The sequence below is a fragment of the Dermacentor andersoni genome, chromosome 1 (assembly GCF_023375885.2).
Source record: "Dermacentor andersoni chromosome 1, qqDerAnde1_hic_scaffold, whole genome shotgun sequence".
Classification (NCBI taxonomy): domain Eukaryota; kingdom Metazoa; phylum Arthropoda; class Arachnida; order Ixodida; family Ixodidae; genus Dermacentor; species Dermacentor andersoni.
Genome location: NC_092814.1, coordinates 84,782,850 through 84,800,524, shown reverse-complemented (window position 1 = coordinate 84,800,524; position 17,675 = coordinate 84,782,850). Strand labels below are relative to the sequence as shown.

The window sequence follows — 17,675 nt, the reverse complement described above, 5'->3', positions numbered from 1 at the left end:
AAGCTTGAAACAGTCTGCCCGTACGCAGGCTGATTCCAATCTTTATCGTGCTGTGTCAACATGGCTGCCATGCGGCTGGCTCGACTCGAACTGATTGCCGAGCTCCTGATGTTCTGCGAACGTGTGCTCCGAGATCGCACGAACATCTTCGAAGTGTTCGACGAATACGAGCTTCAGAGGTGATTCCGGTTTGGTCCCGCTGGCATCGCGTGCCTCGCCGAGCTCCTCCTGTGTGACGATCGTGAGCATCCGACCTGCCGGAGCCACGCTTTCAGCGTGAAGCAACAATTGGCGCTCGCGCTCAAATTCTTCGCCACCGGGGGTTTATTTGCTCACGGCCGGCGATACCATCAACGTGCACGAATAGACGCGCCCAAACCGCATTTTTCGCCGTTAGTGGGTCGTGTTCTCGTGTGATGCGGGTGACGACGGACACAGGAAAAGAAGCGTGCTACAAGGAGTCTGGCGATAAAAGCAATGAACATGTTATTGCAGCTGAAGAAAAAATTGTATTGCGTCTATTCACGATCAACGTAAAAATTCTGAGTTGTTCAATATTTACAAGACTGCCCGAGCACACGACTGTTTTACTCCAACGAAAAAGGAGTTGATAAACTTGTTTTGCATTCTTTTACATCTCGCCGGTTCCTGGGCCTTGAATTGAGAATTTCGGTTAGGCCTGTCCATGCATGTTTGCGCTTTTTTCTCGTCACAGCGGAATTAAATTTACTGAATAATGGGGCTCTTCGCTCGCCTATCAAATGTATCAAGTTCAATTTCTCGTCTTCCGTCCAGTGCTGACTTCTGATACGCTTACTTGCAGGCTTTATGTCCGTGCTTGTCATTCCGTCCGCGGGAAAGCGTTTACGAAAATCGCGGTGTCTTGCCGGCTATGTACTTCAGGCGACGGCCACCGATTGGTCAGTGCCAAGCGATACGGACCTCGCGACCGAGTTAGGCCCGTTCCCCATCTCATTCCCTGTCGGCGGCAGAACTTACGGCCTAGGTACTTAAAGTACCTACCGTCTTCATTAAGTCTAATTAATTTTTGTCGGTTCGTACAAGCGCGCTATTGCGGCCGGGAAGTCCAGTCTTAGTTAGGTTAGGATAAGACGAGATTCGGATTTAAGTCTAGACTTAGAGGCTCGCGTTTGTGCAAGCGGGCGGGAAAAAAAAAAATATGTATATAGACATTTTCCACGGGCGAGGAGGAAAGCATGCGCGGTGAGCCTTTCCTCCTCTCTAGCTTGCGCGAGCCGGCGCTGCGCTGCTTGAATGTGTTACCGTCGCGTGCTGTGAAATGATTTGAAGATGGTTTAGCTCGTGCTTTGTGAAATTTCCGATCGCTGGCCGAAGACGGCCAGCGATTGGAACCACCTGCCCACCCCTGTTGTTGCCGATATTTTTGACACTTGTTTGTTTAAAACCGCCGCGCAAAACTATGTATTTGAATAATCTGCCTGGTTGCCTGTTGTATTCTTGCGTTTCGCGTAAACTTGTGCTTTTTATTGCTGTTTTTTATGTTTTCTTTTTGCTGTAATATGACTAAACCCTTCTTTACCACTCCCTTCTGTAACGTCCCGCTGGGGCCTTAAAGGTATTGAAATAAATAAATTTACGTGGTGTTAGTTCAGACGCGGTCGTCGAAGAACCACTGTGTAGCCTTTTGGTATTGTGCTAGTTACAGTATGTGGAAATTTCTCTTGGTTGAGCAAGCTTGCGACGCGCATCATCAGCCGCGGTGCGTGTATGTGTTGGGAACTATTTTGGCTGTATCAGTTTTTACTCACCGAGTAGCAGCGGCGTTTGTGAATCGCCAGCGTGAATTCGAAAATGTCGCTAACTGATCGGTGGGCGTAAGAACTAAAACATGAATGCTCGAGTACGGCGAAATGTAATGCAACCCCAAAACATCCAAGCACCAATCGTTATAAAATATTTGCATCAGCCACGGGCATCGTTCTCACGCATTTCAAGTCTAGTACAGACATGAAATCACTGTGCTGTCTACGTTAGCCTCCTGCATGAAACCGATGGCGCTGCTCAGCACAGCGGCCGCTGCTGTTTCCGTAAAACGGGTGCGTGCGTTGTAGATGATGGGACGAACGACACCGAAAAAAAATAGTTAGCATCACTGGCTAACACTGACCATTATTGCCTAAAAAAAGAAAAAAAGAAGGCCCTGGCTAACACCGCACTAAGTCCTAGCATGGTGATGCCGCATGCTCGGACCATGCGCTATATAGAACAAACAGATCTACAACAAAGCGCCTACCATCTGCTTTAGACGCTCGCGCAGTCCGCACCCGGTCACTTTACCGCTCGACAAGTGTGACTGTACAGTGTGTTGTTATTACTAACCAATACTATTTTATTCGTGAGCGGAAACCTCGTCCAGCAAATGGAGTATCCGCACAGTGTATCTGCAAATAACAATTTGAACGCTTGTCAAAGTAAACGACACCGCTTATCCACCAGCAGAACGGTACATAGGATCTTCATATGTTTAGTAATTACACATTGCTGCTAAATCACAGCTTAGAATTACAATGAGAATGCTGCAGTAAGGTTACAGAAGTGTATTTTCAGAAATACGAAACTGATCTCCGAGGCAGATTGTAGGCTCAAACGCGCGCGCACACATCGCGCTGGATGCTCCGTCCACCTAATTGGCAGCATAAACTTTGGTCATGCCGACTTAAACCACTTTAGTACATCCCACAGAACCGTTTCCCACTCAGAAGACGCCACTTCATGCTAAATAGACGGCGCGAGCACGAAATAACTCCTAGGAAATGTCACCGAGCGTACACCTGCCTCGCCCGAGCCAGCAAGCCGACTATGTGTACACGGAGAAGCTGTGGAGCAAAGAGTACTGTAACGATCGAAACTTCAGCTACGCAGCATTGACCCAGATAACCATTTATGTTCCGCGGATGTCCATATAACTTGATGTTTCAGACATATCGCACATTCTATATATATATATATATCTACATTTGTCCAAACAAAAGTATAGATACATACCATGGAAAAGTCCCATCTAAATCACGCTGCTGTAAGGTGTCTATAGAACATCTAGTGGATATTTCCCAGTTCACACTAGCGAGCTATACTTGCAAGTACCACCACGGATATGTTATTAAAGGTGTCCTGAACCACCCCTCGGGCTTGGTGAAAAAACACAGTCCGCGGGTAGCATCTGTGAACATCTCAGCCGAATTTTGCAGTCGTGCGCAGCACGTGGAGCTCGCAAGCGGAGTCAGAAGTCCGATTTTTCTCAAACGCTCTCCTTTCAACTGAGCCATGATATGTGACGGTGCGAACGTAGGCAAAGGATGGCGAAAAGCTAAGACTAGCGCTGACTTTGCGCTCAATTTGCTATATATTTGCTGCCACGGACAGCCTGTCGCGTGCAGCACGTTCCAAGTGGAGCGAGGTGTGGTGCGACTGCCTCGCTAGTCGGAATATCGCGAGAGGCAGTGCGTGGCTGAAGAGTGGGCGCGATTCACAGCAGCCGCTGCAGACAGACCTCCGCTCATGCAGCGCTTTGGTAAACAGACGACGCGTAGAGTGCCTTGATATGCTTGTCCCCGCGAACGGGAGCGGAGGCGAGCGAGCGCATCGAGGCACCCTAACGACACGCGCTGCTCCGACGCCATCTCGTAGCCATCGTCACATTGGTGAAATCTAAGGCGACTGAAGCCTGGAGTACAGTGAACCGGACCAACCAGACGGCCTCATAGACTGTGGCTGTGATGAAACTGTGTTTTGTTTTTTCTCTCCTTACCTTTCTACGCCTTACTTTCTTTCCTTTCGCGCTTTCAACATCTGTGGGATTGACAAACGCCTGCCCTTGGTCAAAAGGGATCAGGGCCACTGACTTACTTACATAGTCTGTCTTGCGGGGCACGACGCTTCGCTTCTCACTTTCGACATACCCTCCTCCTCCGCTTTCCTCCTCGCGCTTTCTTCACTCTCGCCGTCTTTCATCGCCCACTGCGCTCCGCGTTCGCTCTCATCTTTCGCTGTGCTCGTTCGCTCGGTTAGGAGGTGCGACGCCGACGCTCGCCGCAGGAATGGGCGCCTAAAGGCCAGAATACATGGAGCGAATATGCGACGAATAGTCGGCGTTCGACACCCGGCGGCGTACGCGCGACGCGCGGCGGCGGAGAAAACGTCGTTCGCCGCCGATCCAGCCGGTGCAGAAAAGTTCGTCGGGCGGCGACGATACCGGAAGCGGCAAACGAGCGGCGCCCCAAAGCGAGCCAATCAGGTCTCACTATCCACCCCGACTTCCGGCTAGGCTTCCCCGCTTGTCCGTGTATCCCGATCCCGCTCTATCGTTCACGCCGGTCTCCCGCTTTTCGTATTCATGGCATCCAAAGCGGCGCGGCTGGAATTTAACAATAACAGCCATGGTTAGACAAGCTCACGTGCGCTACTTTCGGGTCTGCTTGCTTCGGCCGCGCGCGCGTTGAGCCACAGAACAGAGCCGCGGAGTCGGAGGAGCCGAAAGTTGTTTACCCGCCCAGTGTTGCCACAACGCATAGCATCGCCGCTTTCTTTAAACTACATCGGCACATGAATGTCTCAAACACATAAAAAAGACTAGAAATCATATCTAAACAAAATTTTACGCGTTTTTAGAGTGTTCCGTAATTCAAAAGCGATAATAATTGCCGTTAAGGTTTTTTTTTTTTTTTGTCATGTGTTTCACGACAGCGCATTTGCCTCGTCTAGCCACACTGATAACAACGCAGCGACTCGCCGGCGGCAGCCGGCCTGTCTTCGCTCCATGTAGCGCAGCCCGACGAACACACGGCGTCGCGCCGCGGCAGATTTTCTGCCGCCCGAACTTCGTCGTGAAAGTTCCCTCCATGTATTCTGGCCTTTAGAGCTGCGCTCTAAAAAAGGCCTATGGAGGAGGGGGAGGGGTAACTATTCAAAGGACACTTTCAGAAAATTTTTGAAATTGCCTGCAGCAGATAGCACAATTCTAGTCCATGAGCTGGCCTAATCGAAGAGGCGGACGTTGCTTGCACGAAAAATTGAAATGCATCATCGACTAATTAACAAAAATTTCCTAATTAAGTTATTAACTAACTGCCTTATGGCACATATTGCAATTTACAAATACTAGTGGTTGAGGCTGCAAGGCATATCCAGTCGAAATGAACTGTGCAGATGACACCATTTACAAGATATGCGCCGTGAAACTTGCGGTAAGAATGCTCTGTCAATCCACTTACTTTCTTAACAAAACGTCGTTTTATGCTTTGAAGCACAAAATTAACTATAATGCCAATGCATTTCTCCGCAAAGGTGGGGAATTAATATTTCGAAAATGATGTCATCCTGAGAATTCGTTCCAAGTATATTCGCCTTGTGAACTCCCCAGCTTGAATTTGTATTCAAAAGGCGCCGCGCGACTAGGACGGAGACAATTTAATGACTTTTGAATAGCAATGAACCAACTCGCCCAAATGAAACTTTTACTAGAATTTGAAAATTTTAATATGTGCCATAAGGTAATTAGCTTGAAACTTAATTAGTGATTTTTTTGTTAATTATATAGTCAATTATGCATTTCAGTTTCTTGTGCAAGTAATGTCCGCTTGCAAGTAATATCTGCCACAGGCAATGTTAATTTTTTTTAAGTGTTCGCTGAAACACCCGGTATGTTAGAAGGACGTCCTCTAGATGTTATGACGAGACGTGGACAAATGGATTGTACCTGGATGTTGATTGGATAGTGGTGGTTCACTGGGGAAGGAAGAGAGAACTATAGCTTTGAAATTTTGTGACTTTCGCATGTTTTACAACTTGTGTTACTGGATTGCGATACCTTTTTGCACTTGATACCAAACCTGCAAGCTCGCCACACTCACATTCTATGTAGGAACGATGCACTGAACGTCAGCGCTGACGATATTAGGGTTCGGAAGAAACGTCTATGCCCACCGTCGCGGCTTTGGCGTTGCGCTGTTAAGCCCGAGGGCGCGTGATCAAATCCTGGGCACGATGGCCGCATTTAGATGGGGGCGGCATGCAAGAACGCCCTTGTAACGTGCATTGAGTGTACATTAAACAACCCCAGGTGGTCAAAATTAATCCGGAGTTCCCCACTACAACGTGCCTCATAATCATATCCTTGTTTTGGCACGTAAAATCGCAGAATTTTCTTTTTTCAAGAATGTTTGTTCTCAGTTACAAAGCTGGAGGTTATCTCTACACCCGCCGGGGTTGCTCAGTGGCTATGGTGTTGGGCTGCTGAGCACGAGGTCGCGGGATCGAATCCCGGCCACGGCGGCCGCATTTCGATGGAGGCGATATGCGAAAAATACCCATGTACTTAGATTTAGGTGCACGTTAAAGAACCCCAGGTGGTCGAAATTTCCGGAGTCCTCCACTACGGCGTGCCTTATAATCAGAAAATGGTTTTGGCACGTAAAACCCCATAATTTAATTTTTTTTTGTTATCTCTACACAGCAGTTCACGCCAAAGTTGGTACCCCCAGAATTCATGACGTATGGCGCAATCATTACTGTTTGCATCGCTTGCCTGCCGCTACAAACACTTGGAATATCGTTCCAGCTGTTCCCCTGCCAAGAGTTATCCGTAGTTATTTCCTAGTTCGTGTACACTGCTTTATCCGAGCTGTTGCCGAGATACGTTTGCTGCAAGTCATCATTTTTGTTATCGCGTTGTAGTTGTTTAAGGAAAACTGCGAGTCAACACTGGTTGCCATCGAAGATAGACAAGGCCTTCCAGGGTGCATTAGTGTACCATGCAGTTTGTTGTTCCGTGTTTTTCCATGTTTGTTATCCGGGAGGAAAGAGAGGCTCCTCCACAAGACCCTGCCTTTCTTTCTTCAACGTAAACCGCTGTTGAGTCGCCTTAACTTCCCCTATACGCCACCTTACCGTGCTTTTGTACCATCTTACCCAGAGCCCTTTACATACCCTGTACATTTTACTTTTTTTAGGCAGCACTACCTTCGGGATTGGTCCGCATTGTTAGAGTGCACTATCCTAGGGATCAGTCCAGATTTTGAGTTGAGTAAAGCCGCACTTCCGGTTCCGGTTTTAGGCGCACGCAGTTTAAACGAGCGCATCTGGGTTTCGTGTTGTCCCCTTTTCTCTAATTAGTCATTATTACGGCTCCTTACATATCTCTACGCTAACTCTCTGTGTCTTTTGCGTTCCAAGCTTCATTTTGGAGCCTTTTTTTGTTGTCCTACGTGCACTAGAAGACCTCACTTTGTATAATTTACGAGGCGAAAGTGGTGAGATATCCAGATCTCATGAGCCCCAAGTCGATCTGAAGTCTCCAAAGAAGGCGGTGCCTTCAAAAAATGTCTTCAAAAGGGAATTTGTGATATGAGCGACCTGTTTTGTTTCAAGTGTCTTGGCTATGCTCAGTTCGCTTTACGTTGATGCCATCGATGTGATATAGGCTAGTAAGAAGCAGACATAGAATAAGTAGAGAAGCGGAATAAGTGCTATTACCCGACTAGCTTTGAGTTCATGTGCTTTACTTACGTCACCTTTCTGCGTACGTGCAGCGCGGTTATTCATACATTGTGAACTGCACGGCCTTTCGAGCGTGCAATGCAAATGAAAGCGAGTCTGTAGATCGTTCAAGCGCCTTTGCGGAATAATATAGCGGCCCTTAGAAAGCGTAAGGCGCACATAACCTCAAGAAAAAGAGCACCTGTATAGGAGCGGTTTCAGCGCGCCACAAATGGCCTTGGCGCTCTCGCTTGCTATATCTGATGGCAATATTTCTTTTTCTGCGGCAGTAGCAATAAGAGAAGCATGCGGCGCGTGGCTTCAAGAAGGTCGAGTTGTCTGGACTCAAGGTCACTCGAACGACGTCACAGACTGCTAGTGGTGCTCCGCAATTCCGAAGTGCGCGTCCGGCTTTGTGCAGTACGGTCGTTTCTGGCGTTATTTATACGAGTGCGGATCAGTAAACTAGACACTTTTTACTCGTAAGCTGTTCAGGCTAACACATCTCATTAGTCGCGTGAAATCTCGGAAGAAATATGTTAGAAAAAGAAAGCACAATATGTATGGAACTTGAGTAGACGGTGCTTTCGAACGACAAAAGCAAACAAGAAAAATGAAACGCTCATGTATTACACATAGCACTTCGCTCCGAGTATTGTCCTTATAATGAAATTTGGCAACAAATTAAGAGCACCCCATACATTACTGGATATGAGCGAAACTAGACGATTTTGGTTGTTCTTAAAGACTTTTATAGTCGACATAGCAGAAGTGAAAAATGAGGGTACTGACTCCATAGACGAAAAGAAACTTGTGAACGACGTAAAAGAAAGTCGGGGGCCCTTTTTAATAAGCGGCACCAGAGAGAACAACACGGGTACTGGGATTAGAAAATTGAAAGCAGTTCCGGTGCTCGCACTTATGTGTGTGCAACTGTATAACCAGCCTTTTAGCTTCCTGTCTTATCTGAGCGTCTAGCTGGAAAAGGACATGAAGCGTTATGCCAGTTCATGGAGGAAAGAAACAAAATAGGAGAGGCCTTCACGTCACGTTTTTGAAGCCGGAAATGCAGCCATGTTGGTGTGCTATCTCTCGATGCGCCTCCAATCAGCTCGCCGGAGCAGATAGGCGGGAGCTTTGAACTTGCATTGCTACGAGCCGCCGGTAGAGTGTGCTGCCGACGCGCGTTAGAGCAGAGCCTACGAAACTTCTGTAACAGTTTAAGTGAAGCAGACGCTCTCCTGTGCTTTTCTGTAGCACGTCGAAGACGACGACGAAGACCCACGCCATGATTACTTGAGTGTGTATGTTGCTGACTGACAACACACACTCACAGACCCAAAACACAACTTTCAAGCTTACACATCACGCTCTAAAGTCAGGTTGTCTCGCGAACAGAAGCTTCTGCGGGAAAGACACGGTCCGAAAAAACCTACCTCACTTTTCAGAAGCCTAGAGCAGCAGCGAGAGCTTCAGGAGCACGGTTGCTATGGCAACGTTGACTTTGGGGTAACATTCCCAGCGATGCTTTGCGAGAAGCAGCACGTGACTTCCGCCACACTTTGTCCAATACGTCCGTGCTGGTCCGGGCCCCTCCTATGCTTTCCTTCCTCCATGTGCCAGTTAGTGGACCAAATTGTTAAAACTGTGCGCTAAATTTTACTAAAGTGAGAACAGCGATACTTTTATAAGGGCGCTCATGCTTTTTAGCATGCAGGTGCAGCTGAGCTCCCGAGTATGTAATCAAGCTCTCACGGCTCACTATGGTACCTTGGCAACCTAACGTAAAAAGTCGTGATTTTCGCAGCATCCAGGCGGCCAGGAGATCCTGTGGGAGCATGCAGGCAGGGACGCCACCTTCGCATTCATGGGCACCGGCCACACCCGAGAAGCGGTCAGCATGCTGCAGCAGTACTGCATCGGCATTCTAGCCGAGGTATACTGCCCGCTCTTTCCATTAATCAGCCGTTGTCAGTAGTCAGCCATTACTCAGTCGCTGTGGCGTTGTGTTGCTGCCCCTTATTTCCGTAAGCCTATGGACACTGCAAACACCATCGAAATGAACCGTTTCCAACTCCCCCAACTTTTCACACTTGCTCTTGTGTTTTAGGTGCTTGTTGAAGAACCGCAGGTGGTCAGAAACATCTGGAGCCCTACGCTACTGTATCTTTCATCGACTGTAGTCCATATGTGTTGCTTCGGGACGTTAAGCCCATGAACCCAATCTATCCGCTTTTATTTACGGATCTCTTTGTGAGACTTGCGCGTAAACTCCGTGTCCAGCGAGTATGAAAGGGAATGACCGTTTGTCTAAATTTCGAGAGTAGTTATGATTTGTGTCATTCAGCATTAATATGCTCACTGGCACACGTATGAGCAGCTTCACAAAATTTTATATTGAAATTTGTACAGTCAAGGATCATACTAATGGAACATATGTTTTATTCTAGGAGTTGAAAAAATGCGCCACAACTATTGCTTTTTGTGCTTAAGCGATTTTTTTTGTTGCAAGAAAGTTAGAAAGACGCGCCCACAAGAATGGATGTTTTGACACTGCCACTCGTGAACAGATTATGAGATATCGAGACTGAAGTAATAAGATGGCTGGAAAAGAATTCTAAGCTGTAACCGTTTCTAGCGGCCTTGACAGCACAGATGTTGCAAATGTGCAGGTGCAATGTCGTGCAGAGTGGCGCAGAAGTGCACATGCACGAATAGGGCAAAGAGGATCAAAATCGCAGCTCAAAATTTGCGCGTAGCTGCAGGGATGTATCACATCCGGCACGAGCACGGAACGGGCAGGTTTGCCTGTGACTCCTGTGCGGAAGGTTGCTTGCACTAAAGAGCAGGAGATAAAACCATAAAGCAGGGAGATCGGTGCATGATAGTAAATGCTGGTATAAGGTCGCTCAGGGCAACGTAACAGCGATACAGCTGCGTGCTTATTTGATATAGGTACTGTGCTCAGGCCTCTGGCTGCGGTTTTGCGCAATAAAAGCGAGAGGAAAGCGGCACGCTTTCTAAACGTTGACGCTACAACTGAATGCAATCTATAATTTATACCGTGCTGTTTGCAACTAAAGTCTGTAGTGACAGGGAACGACTTTCCTGTGGCTTTCCGTTGCTTACAAATGAGACGCCTCACTGCGCTCCTGCCTCGTAACCGGAAAGTGTCCAACGCGATATGAATGAATTAATTCTGGGGTTTTACATGCCAAAACCACGATTTGGCTATGAGGCACGCCGTAGTGAGGGACTCCGAATTAATTTTGCCCACCAGGGGATCTTTAACGTGCCTCCAATGCACGTGACGCGGGCATTTTTGCATTTCGCCCTGATTGAAATGCGGCCATATTTGAAGTAGTAACTTAGCGCGAATAAAACCACGGAAACAAGAAAGACGGACAAGGACAAGCGCTCAGACGGCTCGGACAAGCGCTTATCCTTGTCCGTCTTTCTTGTTTCCGTGGTTTTATTCGCGCTAAGTTACTACTTCAAATATGGACGACCAACTAGCCCAACAGTCAACTCTTCTGAAATGCGGCCGCCGCGGCTGGGATTTGAACCCGCGACCTCGGGCTTAGCAGCGCAGCACCATAGTCGCTAAGCCAGCGGCGGGTGGCCCACACGATGTCTTGTATCCACCAGGCCTTTTTAAATGCTTCCGTTGCATAATTTCGAGAGTAAAGTGACGTTGTGGCAAGGTATTTCCTTCAGAGGAATGTCGAAAACCAGGCGGGAGATTTTCATGCAGACTGTCCCCATAAGTACGGAGCTCGATCTGTTGAAAGCTTTTGCCAGAACAACCCAAAGCAACGTATAATTACATTCAAGGTTCCTGGCTGTCAACCGTGTAAGCGCCGCTCTCCGGCGTTATTATTTTGCGTCTGTCGCTGTTTGTCGTTCGATGCAGTCGTATGATTGCTGTTACCAAACGTCTCTATTCATGTGGGCGGGTAGTTGTTCCATTTACAGAGTGTTGGCTCACAGCCACTTCTGGCCATTTCAAGAGAAACAAGCCCAGGCCGCCGCCGGAAGCAAACTGATTCCGGCCAACCTCTAGGGGGGAGGTAGGCGGTGAAAGGTGGAGCTGCGTCTCACGCCGATCACCCATACTCCCTCACGGGTGCCAATAAAGTGCTTTCTCTCTCGTGACGTATACGCACTACTCCTGCTTTGTTAAAAGTATATCTAGACATAACATGAAACCGAAGGACTGATAGCGGCTTTTTGCGCAGCTGTGCTTCAGCAAAGCGCTGTAACAGAATGGATACTGCGCTATGTACCGGACACTGCTCTGTACAACAGGAACTAAATTATGGGCTTTTACGTACCAAAACCATGATTTGATTATGAGGCACGGCGTATTGGGGGACTCCGGAGTAATTTGGACCACCAGAGGTTCTTTAACGTGCACCTAAACCTAAGTACACGGACGGGTGTTTTCGCATTTCGCCCCCATCGAAATGCGGCCGCCGTGGCCGGGATTCGATCCTGCGACCTCGTGCTTAGCAGCCCAACATTGTAGCCACTAAGCAACCACGTCGAGTACACGCTGTACATCAAACGATAGCTTAGCGAAAAGTAAAATCACCTTTATACGGTTTCTTTAATTTCTTTTCCAGCAATGAATGTCGCGCAACGCAGTTATAATTCTGTAGCAATTTGCAACGATAGCGCTTATCGGCTGCTCTTACCTTTCAGTCGTGTTCGCGTGGAGTCGGTGGTGTAATGGCCCGATAACTCTGTGATCGCCACTATGCTACGATGACACGTACTCGCTTTGCAATAAAGAATTTTGAAGAAAGGAGGAAACTTAGCCAGTTATAGACCGTGTCTTAGAACGTTTGCAAAGCCTGAGCGCCAAGAGGAAAATGCCTCGAAAAGTAGCCGATGCCGTGTGCTTTGGGAGTACTAATTAGTACGAACCTCATATCAGGCTGCCATTCTGACAGCATGACATCACGTGCGGCGCTAAGTGAGGTGTTGCCGTGCTTCATGTGACCAAAGTCATCTGCCACGATCAACCGTTGTAATACGAAATTCGCTTTCCGTACGCACGACTTAACGACGCTTACGCGGGCTGTTTCGTAATGTTGAGAGCGCATGGAACTGGGCTTCGGTTCGTCTGAAATCTCTATATAGTATCTGGCGTACCTTCGCTCTAAAGGCATGGCTTTCTGACGGCCATTTCGACAACAGCAGGCAGTGATGTGCGCGTAGTCATGGCTTGTTGTTCTTTTACTGAGTTTTTAGAATCTTATTCAGACTGAAAAAACGAAAATTGTTTGCTCGACTACTTAAGGCTTCGTTTCGAAGGATTGCGTCGCGGTGCCCGCGCATGTGACTGCCTGCAGTGCGTCCTTGTCTGTTGCAGTTATCGATATGGCGAATGCTAATTGCATGCGCTTTCTTTCTTTTTCTGATTGAAATTTTACAGGAGGAACAGCTGAATATATTCAACGACATGTCCTTGCAAATGGCCGTGACGACACAGTCATAAGCGGCGCAGCGGCGACTAGCGAAATGGACGTTGGCCCCGGCCTCAACTTCATGGACATGTGTGGTCTCCATCATCATCGTTTACTTCCCACCATCGTGCTTGTGCGTGTGTTGCAGCGTATATTTATTGTCGTATTCGTTATAAATAAAGCGCTTGCAGTGTGCCAGAGTTTCTTATCGCAAGTGGCTCACAGCGCGCGTGTTCCTATCTCTGAATGATTCTTATGCAAGACGGGAAGCGAAGCTGCTGAGGGTGTCCAGACGAGGTGCCTCACAGTGTAGATGTGGCTTGCGAGTGTGACGACAGGCACCGTGGTGTACCAGTGGTCACAACATTGTGCATCTGAGCACGGTGCTGTCAAATTTGATTCCTGCTCCAGTGTCCGCACTTCGATGGCGGCGGAACGAGAAACGTGCGTGTACCGAGGTGTGCGCATTTTTGCGCGTGTAAACTACAGGTGGACAAAATTAATCGGGCGTTCCTCTACGGCGTCTCCAATAGCCCTGGTGCTGATCTGAGACTACGACGATGGTTACGAGTATCGCTGTGCCTTTTTTCCTTTCTTTCTGAACGGCACTCCGCTTGATGAATGGCGTACTGTCTTCTCAAGTTCAAGCCCACGCTGAATGTGGGCACCCACGCTCCAAATTCACCAAACTGAAACGATCGAAAAAATGCGTATACCAATGTTTTAGCTGCATTGACGATAACCATCCTTCCATAATTCGACCGTCATGGGTATGCAAAAAAATTATATAGTCATATTTCAGAAAGCGAAACATGGCAAAAAATCACGAGCCATTCCACTCTGTGAAAGCCATTGACCAGCGAAGTTATTTATTTATTTATTTATTTATTATACAGTCCCACATTCGCTCAGAGAGCATTACAGGAGGGGGGGGGGGGAATAATACATATATTAAACAGTTGTAATTAAGGTTACATAACAAAAAAACACGGTGACGAATAATGCAGTGCAGGCAGCATAACTATCCCAAAACAAAAAGGAAAAAAAAAAAGAAAAAGGGCTATATGTACATATATACACATACATGGGTATACATGAACATATGAACACATATACACTCAGAAATACATATAGTAGGCAAGCAAAAGCGAAAAATAAAATGAAAAAAAAAACACATCGAAACACGCGAACTGATCACATGTCAAGCAGATCATTGAAAAAGGCTGAATTTGATGTTTTAGAAACGGTATCCTGAGGCAGAGCATACCATTCATTGATGGTTTGGGGAAAAAAGAATACCTTAACAAGTTCGTTCTTGACTTCATTGGCCTTACTTTATATGTGTGTTCACGGCGATGGGATATGTAATGCGGGTTAAGCATGTATTTTGATTTATTAATGCCAGTATTGTTGTAAAAGATATCATGAAAAAATTTGAGACTAGGCTAACGTCGTAAGCGCTAGGCGTATTTTCATTTGTGTGACGCTACTAGATCTGCGATAGCTCCCAGTGATAAAGCGTGCTGCTCGGTTTTGCACGCGCTCTAAGATGTATTTAAGGTTGTCCTGATAAGGACAACTCTCAGGAACGGAGGAAGCCTAAAAGCAGTGAAGAAGAAACTAGGAATTGGCAAGAATCAGATGTATGCGTTAAGAGACAAAGTCGGCAATATCATTACTAATATGGATGAGATAGTTCAAGTGGCTGAGGAGTTCTATAGAGATTTATACAGTACCAGTGGCACCCACGACGATAATGGAAGAGACAACAGTCTAGAGGAATTCGAAATCCCACAGGTAACACCGGAAAAGTAAAGAAAGCCTTGGGAGCTATGCAAAGGCGGAAGGCAGTTGGGGAGGATCAGGTAACAGCAGATTTGTTGAAGGATGGTGGGCAGATTGTTCTAGAGAAACTGGCCACCCTGTATACGCAATTCCTCATGACCTCGAGTGCACCGGAATCTTGGAAGAACGCTAACATAATCCTAATCCATAAGAAAGGGGACGCCAAAGACTTGAAAAATTATTGACCAATTAGTTTACTGTCCGTTGCCTACAAAGTATTTACTAAGGTAATTGCAAATAAAATTAGGAACACCTTAGACTTCCGTCAACCAAAGGACCAGGCAGGATTCCGTAAAGGCTACTCAACAATAGACCATATTCACAGTATCAATCAGGTGATAGGCATTGCGAAATCAGGGTGTAGACGAGCCGTATGTAAAAATACTGAAAGATATCTATAGCGGCTCTACAGCCACCGTACTCCTCCATAAAGAAAGCAACAAAATCCCAATAAAGAAAGGCGTCAGGCAGGGAGATACGATCTCTCCGATGCTATTCACAGCGTGTTTACAGGAGGTATTCAGAGACCTGGATTGGGTAGAATTGGGGATAAGAGTTAATGGAGAATACCTTAGTAACTTGCGATTCGCTGATGATATTGCCTTGCTTAGTAACTCAGGGGACCAACTGCAATGCATGCTCACTGACCTGGAGAGGCAAAGCCGAAGGGTGGGTCTAAAAATTAATCTGCAGAAAGCTAAAGTAATGTTTAACAGTCTCGGAAGGGAACAGCAGTTTACAATAGGTAGTGAGAACAGCAGTTTACAATGTGATCCTGCCAAGTAAGATCGCTTGAGAAGTGAACGCCGAGGTTCTTGGCCCCTGTTACGCTCGAAATGGTCGAATTATTTAGCTTGTAAGAATGAGAAACGTCAGTTTTTTTCCTAGAGAAGCACACGTAGTTGCATTTTGATTCATTTAGTGCCATGCACCAAGTGGTACACCAGTTCGAAATTTTATTAAGGTCCTCTTGAAGGATTTTGCTGTCATTTGGATTGTTTATCAAGCGGTAAACAACGCAGTCATCTGCGTACAATCGTAGGTTCGACTGAACCTACGATTGTAAGCAAACGACACGGATTTGACACAATTTTTTACAAAGGTACGAACTCGTTTATTGTCTTGATGGGTGGCCATCGTGGCGAAAGGTACGCCCACTCATTTGTTGTCTTGATCGGTGGTCATTATTTCACTCCCAACTGCGATCACATTCTTTGATAATGTCAAATCGATACACGTGCGCCGCTGGGTGGTCGGTTGGGCCGGATTGGTGTGGCATCGCAAGGGGTATGTCTGCAACACGGAACACGTAAACCGCTCCCTTTTCGGTACCGACACATCAATATTGAACTCACCGACAACAGGAGTAGAGTCATCGCAGCGAATTCACGCAGAGTGTGTAGCCATGAAGCTTACGGGACTTTGAGTCATTGCATTTTTTGCTTGCTTACGGGGGTATGAGCCATTGCTCACGGGTGTGTGAGCCATTGATGATGACAGATTTTGACATGCTGTTATGTATGTTGTATGCGTGATTAGAAAGAATTTAAGCACTGTTCACTTCACTTTGTTGAGTGCTTGTAGCCTCTGCCTTACGGGACTATGAGCCATTGCATTTTTCCTTGCTTACGGGAGCATGAATGCTTACGGGGGTATGAGCCATTGATGGTAGTTCACGGAGAACAAAAATGCACGGAACCCTAGTCATATACAGCTTCGCTGTAAAAGAACTCTGATGTTGAGCTTGGCTATTCTTGCGATTATTCGTGCCACAGCGCGACCAGGTGCACTGTATGTTATGTACTTTAGATGAGGACACTGCGCAGCAAACGCAACCGGAACATGCGCTGGCTGGCGTGCAGGCTTAACCCAGGTGCCATGTTGCGGCGTCGTGCATTAGTTAAACAGGCTTGAACACAGAAAACAAATAACAAAAAAAAGGGAAAAGAATGCGAGATCTGGGTGGTAGGGGACGTCTGCGCAATTCTCAACAGCTTGCTCGTGATAGACAGCGAACAGCTGTTAAGCCGCATAGTAGCAACGACATCAAAAGCATAACCGCTGTATGGTATCGGCTAAGAATTAGGCGCATCTAGAAGTCAGGCTGGGGCTGTCGATTTATCTATGTCGTAGCACTTTTGGCAGGAGCACAGTGTCTCCTTTTCTGTGATATTTTAGATTAATCAAAGCTTCTTTGTTTGCTAACCTGGGTGTTTGGCATGGGTTTGTTGGTATGTATGTTTCTCGCCGAGTAGACGACGAAGGAGCTCTCGTGAGGTATGATTATTCATACCTGTAACAGCTGACACTTTCAATCCTATTTGCAAGATACTTATTTCATTTCACCCCAATTTATTAAAAAAAAAAAATGCTAACAGTTCCTTCACCGCCCGATTCATGACCGATCCCCCAGAGGGGGTGACACCATTTACCTAGGGAACAAGAGCAAGACTCGGCTTATATATAAATCTGACATGGCCCTATATGCAGACATTCCGGTGACTCTCTCTTCGCTACAGAATAATGGAATGAAAAAAAAATTCCTCCATAACTCATTTACGATGACTATCCAGGTATGATAACAGCATCTTTCTTTAGACAAAAATGAATTCGGGGAACGTTTAAAGGATTTTTTTTCCTCATTGAAGAGCGCCATAAGCGAGGTTAGGCCCACATTTCTAGACTGCTCTACCTCCGGGATCGGCCCACAATTTTAGAGTGCACTAACTTTGCGATAAGCCCACGAAAATAGATAGATAGACGGAAATAAAACTGGTCTGACCGTGCCAAGAATGTTTTTCCCATTCACAACAGTAACGAACTATACTCTGTGTATCAAATATC

General features: G+C 46.8%; 1 protein-coding gene across 3 annotated transcripts in view; it reads left to right on the top strand.

Annotated features, from left to right (window-relative positions):
* LOC126546320 (cytochrome b5-like) overlaps nucleotides 1-13,186 on the top strand; it is a 66,121-nt gene extending 52,935 nt beyond the window's left edge. For all 3 annotated transcript variants that reach the window (XM_055061689.2, XM_050194501.3, XM_055061688.1), the window contains exons 3-4: nucleotides 9,323-9,451; nucleotides 12,956-13,186. In XM_055061689.2, coding sequence (XP_054917664.1) covers nucleotides 9,323-9,451; nucleotides 12,956-13,018 — 192 coding nt within the window. In that variant the 3' untranslated portion in view covers nucleotides 13,019-13,186. The remainder of the gene's footprint in view (nucleotides 1-9,322; nucleotides 9,452-12,955) is intronic.
* The last annotated feature ends 4,489 nt before the right edge of the window (nucleotides 13,187-17,675 follow it).